This window comes from Ochotona curzoniae, unplaced genomic scaffold (genome assembly GCF_017591425.1).
Source record: "Ochotona curzoniae isolate NIBS_2020 unplaced genomic scaffold, NIBS_Ocur_1.0 scaffold_274, whole genome shotgun sequence".
Lineage (NCBI taxonomy): Eukaryota > Metazoa > Chordata > Mammalia > Lagomorpha > Ochotonidae > Ochotona > Ochotona curzoniae.
This window is the reverse complement of record NW_024467101.1, coordinates 7,739,867-7,750,666: the sequence shown is the minus strand read 5'-3', so window position 1 is coordinate 7,750,666 and position 10,800 is coordinate 7,739,867. Positions and strand designations below refer to the sequence as shown.

General features: G+C 58.2%; 1 protein-coding gene across 3 annotated transcripts in view; it reads right to left on the bottom strand.

Annotated features, from left to right (window-relative positions):
- Nucleotides 1-1,026: 1,026 nt before the first annotated feature.
- The window catches only part of TBC1D10A (TBC1 domain family member 10A), a 31,183-nt gene continuing 21,409 nt past the window's right edge, over nt 1,027-10,800 (bottom strand). For all 3 annotated transcript variants that reach the window (XM_041003626.1, XM_041003625.1, XM_041003627.1), the window contains exons 3-9: nt 7,435-7,542; nt 4,245-4,351; nt 3,496-3,610; nt 3,348-3,413; nt 2,731-2,920; nt 2,480-2,634; nt 1,027-1,700 (exon numbers count right to left, since the gene is read on the bottom strand). In XM_041003626.1, coding sequence (XP_040859560.1) covers nt 1,236-1,700; nt 2,480-2,634; nt 2,731-2,920; nt 3,348-3,413; nt 3,496-3,610; nt 4,245-4,351; nt 7,435-7,542 — 1,206 coding nt within the window. In that variant the 3' untranslated portion in view covers nt 1,027-1,235. The remainder of the gene's footprint in view (nt 1,701-2,479; nt 2,635-2,730; nt 2,921-3,347; nt 3,414-3,495; nt 3,611-4,244; nt 4,352-7,434; nt 7,543-10,800) is intronic.

Sequence of the window (10,800 nt, the reverse complement as noted above, 5' to 3'; positions counted from 1 at the left end):
GTCCCCAGCTTTACCAGGATGAGATGTCCCAGACCCCCAAGAGCCTGCCTTTAGGTTCCTCCCTTCCCCGCCCTGGCGCGGCCCGGCTCAGCTTGGTCCCCTGCCAGGAACATACGCTATTGTTTGACTGGGAAAAGCTGCTTCCTCGGCAGCCAGGGATGGGGGACCGGCGAGGGAGGGGGGAGTCAGGGGAGGGCCCTCTTCCAGGGACACTGTGTCCTGGCTCTTGCCAGGCATCAAGTTATGACAGTTATGACCACTAGGCCTGTCGGTGAGCCCTTAGGTGGCACTCGAATCACCTGGGACTACAACTAGGAAAAGCAGCTGAGTGAGCGAGGGGTCAGGATGGACACCTGACCACCACTCAGCTCTCTCTTCCTTGCCTGTAGGAAGAGGTGGGGAATGACTGCAGAGCCTGGGTAGGCAGGTGACACAGCCAGCCCAAGACCCAGAGGGAGGCCTGGGGCTGCACAGGTGAGGGTTCTTGGGGTACCCTGTTCCAGGGTGTGTTGGGATTCGAGATGGGCATTCTGGAACCCGTCAGGGCCTGTCGTGGTGACCTGGGAAGACCCTGCAGGCACCTCAAGGCACCTGCCCCCCAATCCCTTGGTGATGGTGTAAGGAGGACAAGGCCTGGGGAGCACACCTCGCTTTGGCCAGCATCACCTGCTAGTCCCTGCGTCCCACTGGAGGAGGGGAAGTAGGGATGGGGTGAGGCTGACCCTGGGCGTGGCATCTCCTCTGGCACGGGTGTTCTGGTCTTGGGCTGGGGGCACTCCATGTGATCGGGGATGTGGAGACAATATAGGGGGAGCCAGAATGGCACCCCCTTGCCAGGTCCCAGCTGCAACACCAGCTCTCTACACAAGGCTGTTTATTTCTGTACAAAATCATGTTTCTATTTTACACAAAGAGCACCCTACCCTCTCCCCTCACGCGAGCACCCCAGCTCTGGGGGCAACACCCCCACCCCCCATGAGGAAGGACTGAGTGGGGCCCCACCCACTTTGGCCCTTGCTTTTTTTCTGGCCTGCACTGGCCAGGCCAGCCTGAGCTCCAACCCTAGAGAAAATAAATAAGGAGGCTCAGGCCGAATCTGTGCTGGGCCTGCCAGGCTGTCTCCTGGCGCAGTGGCCAGGGCCTGGGAGGAGAAGGGGGCCAGGGCCCCCTGGAGTGTCAGTCCATGAACCGTGTAGCTGTGTGGAGGCCCCATCTGGAGACCTGAGCTGCCGGGGTTACAAGTAGGTGTCTTCACTCTCCTGCGATGCCAGGCTCTCCTGGGAGCGGTGGTGGGCTGAGTCCTGGGGGGCCGAGTCCTGGGGGGCTGGCTGCTGCGGAGCCAGGTCTTTTGGGGGAATGTCCTCTGGGGGCCGCGCATCTCCTGCAGCGGCTTGATTTGGGGCCGGTGGCTTGTCTGGCTGTCCGCTTGCCTTCGTCCGCTTCCGCTGTTCCTTCTGGGTCTCTTTGGGAGGCTTGGATTTGGCTTTGGAGCCGGGGAGGGGGACGTCTGGAGGCAGGCGGATGGACGGCGAAGGCTGCAGGGAGGGCCGGGGGCCGGGCTCCGCGTCCAGGATAGCCTTGGCACCGTGCAGCCTGGGCGGGGAGCGGCACTGCAGCTCTCCACGGGTTTCTTGCCAGCGCCGCAGCTGGATCAGGTGCTCGCGCTCAATCTGGCGCTCGGTCACGGGCAGCTCAACTATCTGGGTGGGGTGGGGACAGCGATAGACAGGTGGGCACCAGGAAGAAGGAGCCTCCCCTTCTGCTTACGTCAGCATCTGCTGGCCCCGGAGAAGAATGCTGGGAAGGATGTGGTCTAGTCCCAAGTCGGGATCACAAACAGAGGACTGTCCACAGCCTGGGGGCCATCTACCTAGCAGGGCAGCATCTGCTCTTGGCAAGCATGCCCTGCGCCGCCCCTCCTGCCCCGTCCCAGTCTCCACCTGCCCACAGCAGCCCACAGAGCCATCACTTGCCAGCTGGTGACTTCACGGGGAACTGCTTTGTGACCTTGCTTCCATGGGCCTCCATTTCCTCATGTATGGAAATGGGGCTAATGCCATGGCCCATGGCCACTGCTGGAGAAGCAGGTGCAAAGATGGACCAGTGTTCTGCTTCTGTGTTCACTGCCCTACCCCCCACCCCCTAAACCACTGGCCTTGTCCCATCTCCAGCCTGGCCCTCATCTCAACCCACAGAAGCTGGTCACTCCTGTGTCAGCTCATCATAGAAACAAAGAAGAGTACCACGACCTTGAATGTAGGACAGGGATGGGGGGGGACTACAACCTGTGGCTCCCTTTCACTCCCAAGAGGCAGAGTCGGGTCCCTCTGTGCCCCAGTTCCGGTCTCATCATGACAGTAGGACTGGGCTGGGCTGCTCAGCAATGAGGTTAGCATGGTGCTAAGTCCCCTTCTCAAGAGCCCCCTCCCCCTCCCCCTCCCCACCCGCCGCCAGTGGCAAGGGGCAGTGGTGGCCGTACCTCCTGGACCAGGAAGGCCTCCTGCATGATCTTCGGGCTGAGGCTCCGCAGCCGCTCAATCGTCTCGTACTGGCCCTGGCAGGCTTTCAGCTTCTCGGGGGAGCCCAGCGCATGTTTGAGCAGCACCAGCCCCACCCGGAAGATGATCTTGACTCCTGCACGGGGTGGAGGATGAGGGAAGGACATGTGGTGAATGCCAAGGGGGCCTCTCTGGGGCAGACAGAGGTAGCCCGGCCTGCCTGAGGGGTCACCTTCACAGAAGAACATGTCCCAGACGCGGAGCACCGAACTCCAGGGCAGCGTGCGGGCGAAAGCACACATGAACCACTCGGTCATGTAGAGCAGAGGGTCGATCTTCTGGCGGCTGAGGTGCTTGTGGGCCACGGGCGACACCTTCTGCAGCAGCGAGAAGAGGATTTCTCCGTCCAGCTGGATCGCTTCCTGGGAGGACAGAGGGGCCATGGCCTACCGGCTTCAAGTGGGCGCAGATGTAGCGGGGGACAGAGGGAGTGATCAATGTATTGAGTAAACAGGGACTGTCTGGGACCCTCTGCTCCGGGGAATCCACTGGCAAAGCTAACAGCTGAGTGAAAGGAGGAGTTTTCTGGGGCAGAAGGGGAGAGGTTGTGGCCAGTACTAACATTAAAAGTGTGGAGGGACCGTCCATGTCAACAGCCATGGTGGCTGGAGGGCAGCGAGGGAGGTTGAGTGTGGAACCAGGGATGCCGGCACCTAGGAGACCTAACTCTGGAAGGTCTTGGCGCTGCTTTAGCCTGGAGACAAGGGCAGGCCAGAAAGGTTGTGACCTGGACAGGAGTGGTGGTGTAGGGACCAAGGAGGAGCCAAGGAGGTGCCAGGGAGCACTCACCAGCTTCTCACTGTAGTAGCCAGGCAGGTATTTCTCACAGATCTGCACCAGGCACCAGAAGGCTTGCTGTGAGACGGGGAGAGAGACTGAGATCTTGCTGCTGGGGTGCCGCCTGCCAGGCCAAGGTCCAGGGGTGTGTGGCACCTACCTCAGCTGGCATGTGCATCAGCAGGACGGCAGCGATGGGCGCCTGGGCCTGGCAGTAGCCCTCCTCAGGGCGGTACAGCGTGTAGGCCTTCAGCACACGGAACAGGTCCTGCTGGCTACGGACAGGCCAGGCAGGGCAGCGATGATGGGCATGGCTCTGCTGCCCCACTGCCTCGCCTGTGCCCCCCTGCTGCTCAGAATCTGGCCTTTCCTAGAGGGGCAGTGTGCTTTGCTCATGGTCACCAAGGGGTCAGTATCCAGGGCAGCACCTGGGCTCTCACATGACCAGTGTGGCAGGGGAGGGCACAGGCTCAGGGAAAGCAGGGTCAGGGCCAGAGCAGGATGCCAGCCAGCCACAGGGCAGTCAGCTATTGAGGTCTGGGAGGGACGGGAGGGAGGACTTACTCAGCAGCTGTGCCCCCCAGCCAGGCCAGCTTGGCTGCAGCTAACTGTCTTGGTCCCCTTACCTGCCACATCTCTCCCTTCCTGCAAACCTCCCAATGACCCGTGCGCCCCCCCACCCTACCCAAAACTTCTTTCTCTCTGATGAAGCCAGCTTCTAGAAGAGGGCCAAGCCATGGCGACCTCAGCAGTAAATGAAGAAAACAGCCCAGGTGACAAACTCAATGTCCACTCCCTGACAGTGGAGTGCTGGTCCCCCCGACTTCAGGGTCCCCCTGGGAAACTCCCTTTGCCCCCTAGAGGTCAGACCCAGAAGCTCCTCCCAGCCCGCAGGCCCAAGTGGCTCACCCATGGCCACCCCGGGACACAAACATCTCGTGGAAAGGAAACTGCCGGTGTAGGTCACGTTCAATCACATCCAGCCACTTGGGGTCCCCAGGGGACATGTCCAACTCCTGGAAGCAAGGGTGAGGGCACACATGAGGGGCTGGGGGGGCAGAAGGGGACATTCGGGGCAGGGCATGGCCATCACAGGTATCAGAAGATACCCTCTGCTGGGGCAGTGACCATCCAATCCCGCCACGGCAACCTGGGCAGGGGCAAGGATGGAGGGGCTCTAGAAACCAGGTGGTCCTGGCTCTGGGAGCATGAGGACAGAGTGCCCCCTCCAGCCGTAGCTGGGAACAACTGCCCGGCACTTCAGCTTGGCCATATCCCTAAGAAGGAAAGCTGGTTGTCAAAGCCATAGCTACCATCCTGGGCCAGGTGTAGGCAGGGAGCACCTGTGGGCCTCGCTGCCTCCTCCTTTCATTACACCTTGTTCCCAGGTGGGATAACAGGCTCAAGGAAAAGCCCTTTGCCCAAGGCCTTATACCAAAATAATAATAATACAATAAATATATAAACAAACAGTGGAGCTGGAACTAGAGGCAGGCCTGACCCACAGTCATCAACCCCGGCTCCTGGGGCTGCTTGGCTCTCTGTGCTGGCGGCATCTCCTCATCAGGGAAGGATGTGTACAACCCAGTCAGGGTGCTGCTGAGGAGGACACAACATCTGTCGAACCATTATCCTCCGCTGCTCCTCTGGGCGCTGGGGCTTGACAAAGCTACTTTTCTTTGAACTTCCGTGAACATTTTATAGCAATGTCTACCCTTGTGAAAGCAACAATGCTATCACTAAAGGCAAAAATCCTTCTTGGTCCTGTGACAGGCAATCACAGGGAGGACTTGTCAAAACTCATGAACTGCCGGTTCTAGATCATGCCTTTTCCTCTATATAAATGTACACCTAGAAAGAAGCAGCCCGAAGGGAAGGGGCCGAGCAGAGAAGCAGAGTAAGGGCAAGTCAGCTGCAGGGTGGGGACGGCCTCAGGGAATGTCCCTGGGGTGTGTGTGTCAGGGGTTGCCAGGCAAACACATGGAGCAGGAACTGTCCAGACCCTGGCCAAGGCCGGCAGGTGTCCAGCTACAAGCCCATTGCCCCCATGGGCCCCTCAGTTGGGGAGGAGGAAGGATCCGGCATTAAACTGAGGAACCACCAGAAACTTCCGAGTAGGCAGAGGGGAGATGATGGGGCGTGCACCACCTGAATCATACCTCTCACCCCTGCAAACACGCTCAAGTCAGAGGCTAGGGTATGTCTCGTGGACCCCGGGTGCTGTCTGATCACAGTTCATGTTTGCTTTTGTGAGAAAGCAGAGGGACAGACCTTCTGAGGCCGTGGATTAAGCCGCACTTGCACTGCTAGTGTCACATATTAAAATGTGGGTTCAACTCCTGGCACCTCTACTTTCTATCCAGGATTGGAGACCTCGGGAGAGTTCCTGGATCCTGGCTTTGACCTGATGAGAGGTCTCTCCCTTTATCATTCTGCCTTACAAATACGTAATTAAATACAGCTTTAAAAAGGAAAGAAAAAGAAAAGGCAGAAAGGCCCCATGAATTCTCCTGCTGGTTCCCATGAGGCAGGGCCCTCAGAACCCCAGAATCCAGTTTCTGGGTACCTCAGCACCCCAAGGCACCTGACAAGGGGTAGCTGTGGGGTGTCTGAAGTGAGAAAGTGTGGGGTGTGGGTGCTGGCAGACAAATGCTACTGCAGGCACTGGCCAGGGTTATGGCCTCTGTGGCATGCGAGGCGCTGATGACATCATGAGGAGGGGAGCCAAAGAAAACTAGACACCCAAGCAAGGGCGTGCAGGTTCTGTGTGTCCACGGGAGAGGAAGAGCCAGTCACCATGGCCTGCAGCTGGCCTGGACCACCAAGGCGCTGTCAGCCACCTGGGTTGTGGGTTAAATGGCAGGGGAGGCTACCGTGACAACCCCAACCTGTACCCCTGCTGGGACCTCCTCACACCAGTCATCTGCCACACCCCACAGGGCTAGCAAGTCTTCTCTGGAGAGACCACTCTTGCACACACACTGTGGACACGTTTACCACCAGGAGGCTGGCTGCGCTGCCCATGCTCCTGGCATTCACAGCCGGGTTTTGGCAGCCTTAACTAAGCTCCCACCCCATACCGCTGTGAGTTTCCGGTTCTCTCAGGATGCAGCTCCTGGGAACTGAAGTGAAGCAGCCAGTGGAAGACGACCCTGGGGTCTCCAGGCCCACTCTGGTGGGACGCGGTGTAGGTGCTCTGTGACACAAGCAGAGCTGACGTAGGGCTGTCCCCAATCACACACCCCATCAGTGGCCCTGCCCCTTCCCCTCCAGGCCCTAGGGCTGCCAACAAATAGCTTTGGCCCTCTCCAGGTCAGCTGCTCTGCCCTGCCCCCATCCACTCTCCTCAGAGAACAAGTTTGGCAGGACAAGAGTGTTCCCTGAAGCATGAAGTATGTCAACAAAGAACCGGTGGCTGGCAACTCTGCCACTCTGCCTGTCACCAGTCCCAAGGGCCTGGGAGAAATCCCAGTGCCTCGGGCCAGGCAAGCTGGGGTCACCCATGGCTCCCCCAGGAAGGAAACACTGTTCTCCCACAGGCTATGGGGCCGGAGCTGGCAGGACCACGGAGAGGGCAGACAGAGGAAGGAAGGACTCCATCAGGATCCCTCTCTGGCCACTGAGTGGTTTCTGACTCCTGAAGATATTGGTTTGGCTCTGCTACCCCCAGAGATGACGACCCCTTATGGTGGCAGACTGGGCATGAATGGGCTTGGCTGAGGAGGGAGAAGGGGTAGGAGGATGGGATGCCGGCAAGCGCTGAGGGCCCAAGGTAGTCAGGGGAGCAATCTGAGGGGTCCTCCTGACAACTGAGTGGGGAGGCAGCTTGCAGAGCCCAAGGAAGTCCACCCCAGTGTCAAGGCAAAGAGCTAGAATGGGTGGGGCTAGCAATCCATGCATCCGTAGGGGTCTGTCCTCAGAGCAGCACAGCCTCCAGGAGCTACAGGTCCTGACCTGCCAGGGCCCAGACATTGGGTGTGGGGACTGGAGGTGCTGCTGAGGCTCAAGACAACGTGTGGAGGAGTGCTCTTCCAGGGAAACACAGAAGGATGGAAGGAAGGAAGGAAGGGAGGGTCGGTCCGCAGGGAGGGAGACTCACGTCAAACTTTCCTGGGTTCTGCTGCAGCTTCACCTTGCCTCCTGACAGGTACTGCCACGCCCGGCCCCGCAGAGAAGGTGGGATGCCTTTCTGGCACCGGAGGCGGATCTGCAAGGCAGAAGGATGGTTGTGCCAGGTCCCCCAGGCCTGGCTGCCCTCTGCTGGGCCTTGAGCGAGCATTTCAGGAAGGAAAGAGGTCTCTTCCATTTTGTCTACAGAGTGAATCCAGTAGTGGACAGAGGAGTGATGGTCTCTAGACACACTGCCACCAGGTGAGGGCAGAGTCCCACCACTCCTGGTCCAGTGACAATACAGGTGTTCCTGAGGTCTGTGATGGGATTCAGGATCCCATCCCATTTTCTAAAGCAAAATGGAACTGTGTAAAGTTGGGACAAGCCCATGGTCTATCTCTAGGGAAGCAAGTGTGTTGGGTGCCCTAATTACTTCACGGGGAGTGGGAGGGTTGGTTTAAGCAGCTGTGTACCGGACTGGAGCAATCTCAGCAGAGACCTCCAAGATTCCTGCTCTTCTCACCTTGACCCGAAGTTCCCTAGGTCAGCAGCCTGGGACAGCGGTAGCTGGCCTGGGTGTGTGTCTTGCTCTCAGACCTTGCTCAAATGGCTTTTCCTGCCACCCATGGAACAGGAGAAGGCAGGGAGGAAGTGCTGAGTAACTCATTCGGACTGGCTGTTCTTTTCAGACAAAATTGTCTACTGCCAAAACCCAGGTGGAGACTACCACATCTCTTATGAATGGGGCAAAGGAGGAGGTATAGAGTGGGAAAAAGACCCAACTGGGTTTTTTTTTTCCCTGTACCGCACAGCTTCTTGGGTTTTCCACGTAAGTGCCTGGCATGGCACAGGTGAGCACGCAGATGGCTGGCCCCTGGGTTTGGGAGCGGAACGAGGCTCTGATGGTAGCTGTCCGCCCTGACCCATGGGATGGAAAACGGTGACTGGTGACACTCCCAGGGACCCTGCACTGAGCAGCCTGGCCCTGGGATCAAGGAGTTGCGAGAGGGGAGAGTATCTCAGAAAAAGAGAACATCTGAATATGGGTTTGAACCCAGCACTGACCTTGGGCCAATCACATGGCTTAAGGGCAAGATGGAGATGCTAAAACCTGCTTCTCTGCTACGTTGTTGAAAGGGGCTGCATTGGAAAGGATGGGGTTTCGGGGGAACGTGTTGAATTGTGGGATCTGTGTTCAGTAAGCAGAGGCTTCTTTCTTATCTCCCCATCCCTGGGAGATGCTCCACACAGAGGCCTGGGGCCTCGGTTTAGACTTCACTTCCCCTCACATGGAAACCCCCTGTTGTAGTCCCAGTGGGTGCTCCCAGAGCAGGGAGCGCAGAAGGCTGGCCTTCCTGATGAGCAGCGCAAACAAGAGAAAATTTTCCGAGGGTCAGAGAGCGGGTCAAGAACCAGGCAGGAGCCAGGCAGCAGGCAAAGGGCAGCAGGGCAGGGCAGACAACAGCAGGGCCTGGTGGAGCAGCAGAGCTGTCTGGCTGGAGGCAGAGGAAGGGGGCAGAAGGAAATTGCCCCAGACTCTGGGAACTGTTTCCTGCTGCTGTGGGACAGGGAACACCTAAAGAAAACCCCTTTGGGCAGACTCTGGCAAAGGGACTTGGGACAGCTGCACAGGCATGGGGCCCGTAAACTTTCCCTGGGGTAAGCCTGGTGGGAGCACCCCGTGTCAGCACCCTCACTGCAGCCTTGGGGACTGCGAGCCGTGAGCACAACTGGCCCTTCTCGCTCTGGCCTCCAGGATCCTCAGCATAGAGGTGGTATTTACTGGAAGGAGGAAACGGGATAAGGTGCTCCCCAAAAGCACAAAGGAATTCTTCAGGCAACGCCTTGGGAACGGAGGAGGTCTCCGAGGAGAGCTGAGGACAGCCGCACCCTTGCCTGCAGAACCCCAGGCAGGGGCAGGGCCCTCTAAGGAAGATGGTGTTCCAACTGCAGCCCTGCTTGCTGCAGCCCCCAAATCCTGTGCTGAGCAAGGTCAGGAAGTACCAACCCCGGAGCCCCCAAAGCAGGACCACAGAAGAATCCAAGAAGAGGGAGGTGAGGCCTCCCTGAGACAGGTGAGGCTGTCCAGGCTGTGATTCCAGCAGGGCTCCACAGCAAGGCAGGAGAGCCGACGGGAGCAGTGCCCAGTGAGGCCACAGCTGAAGCCGCAGGAGTCGGGTGTGGGCATACAAGTCCCGGTGCGCAGCACAGCAGTGGGCTGGGCTTCTGGGCAGGGTAAACGAAAATGTGTCTCTATTGGGCTCTCAGCCACAGTGCCAGGGAAGCAAAGGGGAAGAGGAGATGCTGCTGGCCATGCTGCCAAGAATGCCCAGGGCTCCCCTCTGGGATCCCTGTTGGCAAGGGAGGTTGGGGGCAAGCCACGGGCCCTGGCAGCCAGCAGTGACAACAAATGGTTAGAGAGCAAGCCACAGCCAGGCTGCGTCAGGGAGCGTGATAAGGCAGGAAAACAGACCTCAGAACCAACCAGGCAGGAAGCGGTTGAAGAATAACTGCCTTAAAGGAGAGAGAGAGAGAGAGATGAGGATTTTTCTAAATCAACAAAAGCAGAATGCCCCAAAGTTCATGAAAACAGGAAAAAAAAAAAAGACCCAGTCTGGGGCCTGGGTGAGCCTCTCCAGCTGCAGCCCCAGGCCTTAATGTCTAGGAAGCACCTATGGTCACCACCTCACGGGAGCCTTGTCCAGGATTATCACTCACACCTGAGAGAAACTGAGACGGGTGCATTTGTGTGGTGACTTCCCCAAAATTACACAGAGGCATGGGGCATTAGTATGATGACAAGAGGAAGAGGGTAGGACTGGGCCAAACCTGTACCCAACGTGGGTCTTAAACTTGCCACTAGGCCTCAGGCCAGCTGTGCTAGCCTGGACTGGGATTAGGACATGTGGACCCAGTGGATGATGGGGTCCAAAGGGTTTATTCTGCTGCCCGGGAAACTTGTACAAAGGCATTCCCGGGGGAGACTCTGGACAGGCCTCATCGGGAAAGACAGCACATCCTGCCAAGGATGGCCTGGAACATGGACTGTCATGCAGTTTAAGAGCGGTGGCAAGGATGCTCTCTCGTGGGGCGACAGGAGCAGGTGGGGCGACAGGAGCAGGGCTAGCGCCTTCAGACAGAAGGGCGAGGAAGGGCTAGGGGAAGGGCTATAGCTGCTTTCCTTTTCATCAGCTTGTCGGGAAACTGTGTTGCAACTTCACTTTCTTGTTGCATTTTTTCCAAGAGCCAAGAGGGAAGTGATCAGTTTAATCTGGAAGATGCCCCAGGCCCCCTTACTATGGTGCTTAAGTGGGGCAGGTGTTGAAGTCACACTGCCTGGGTTCAGATCTTGATT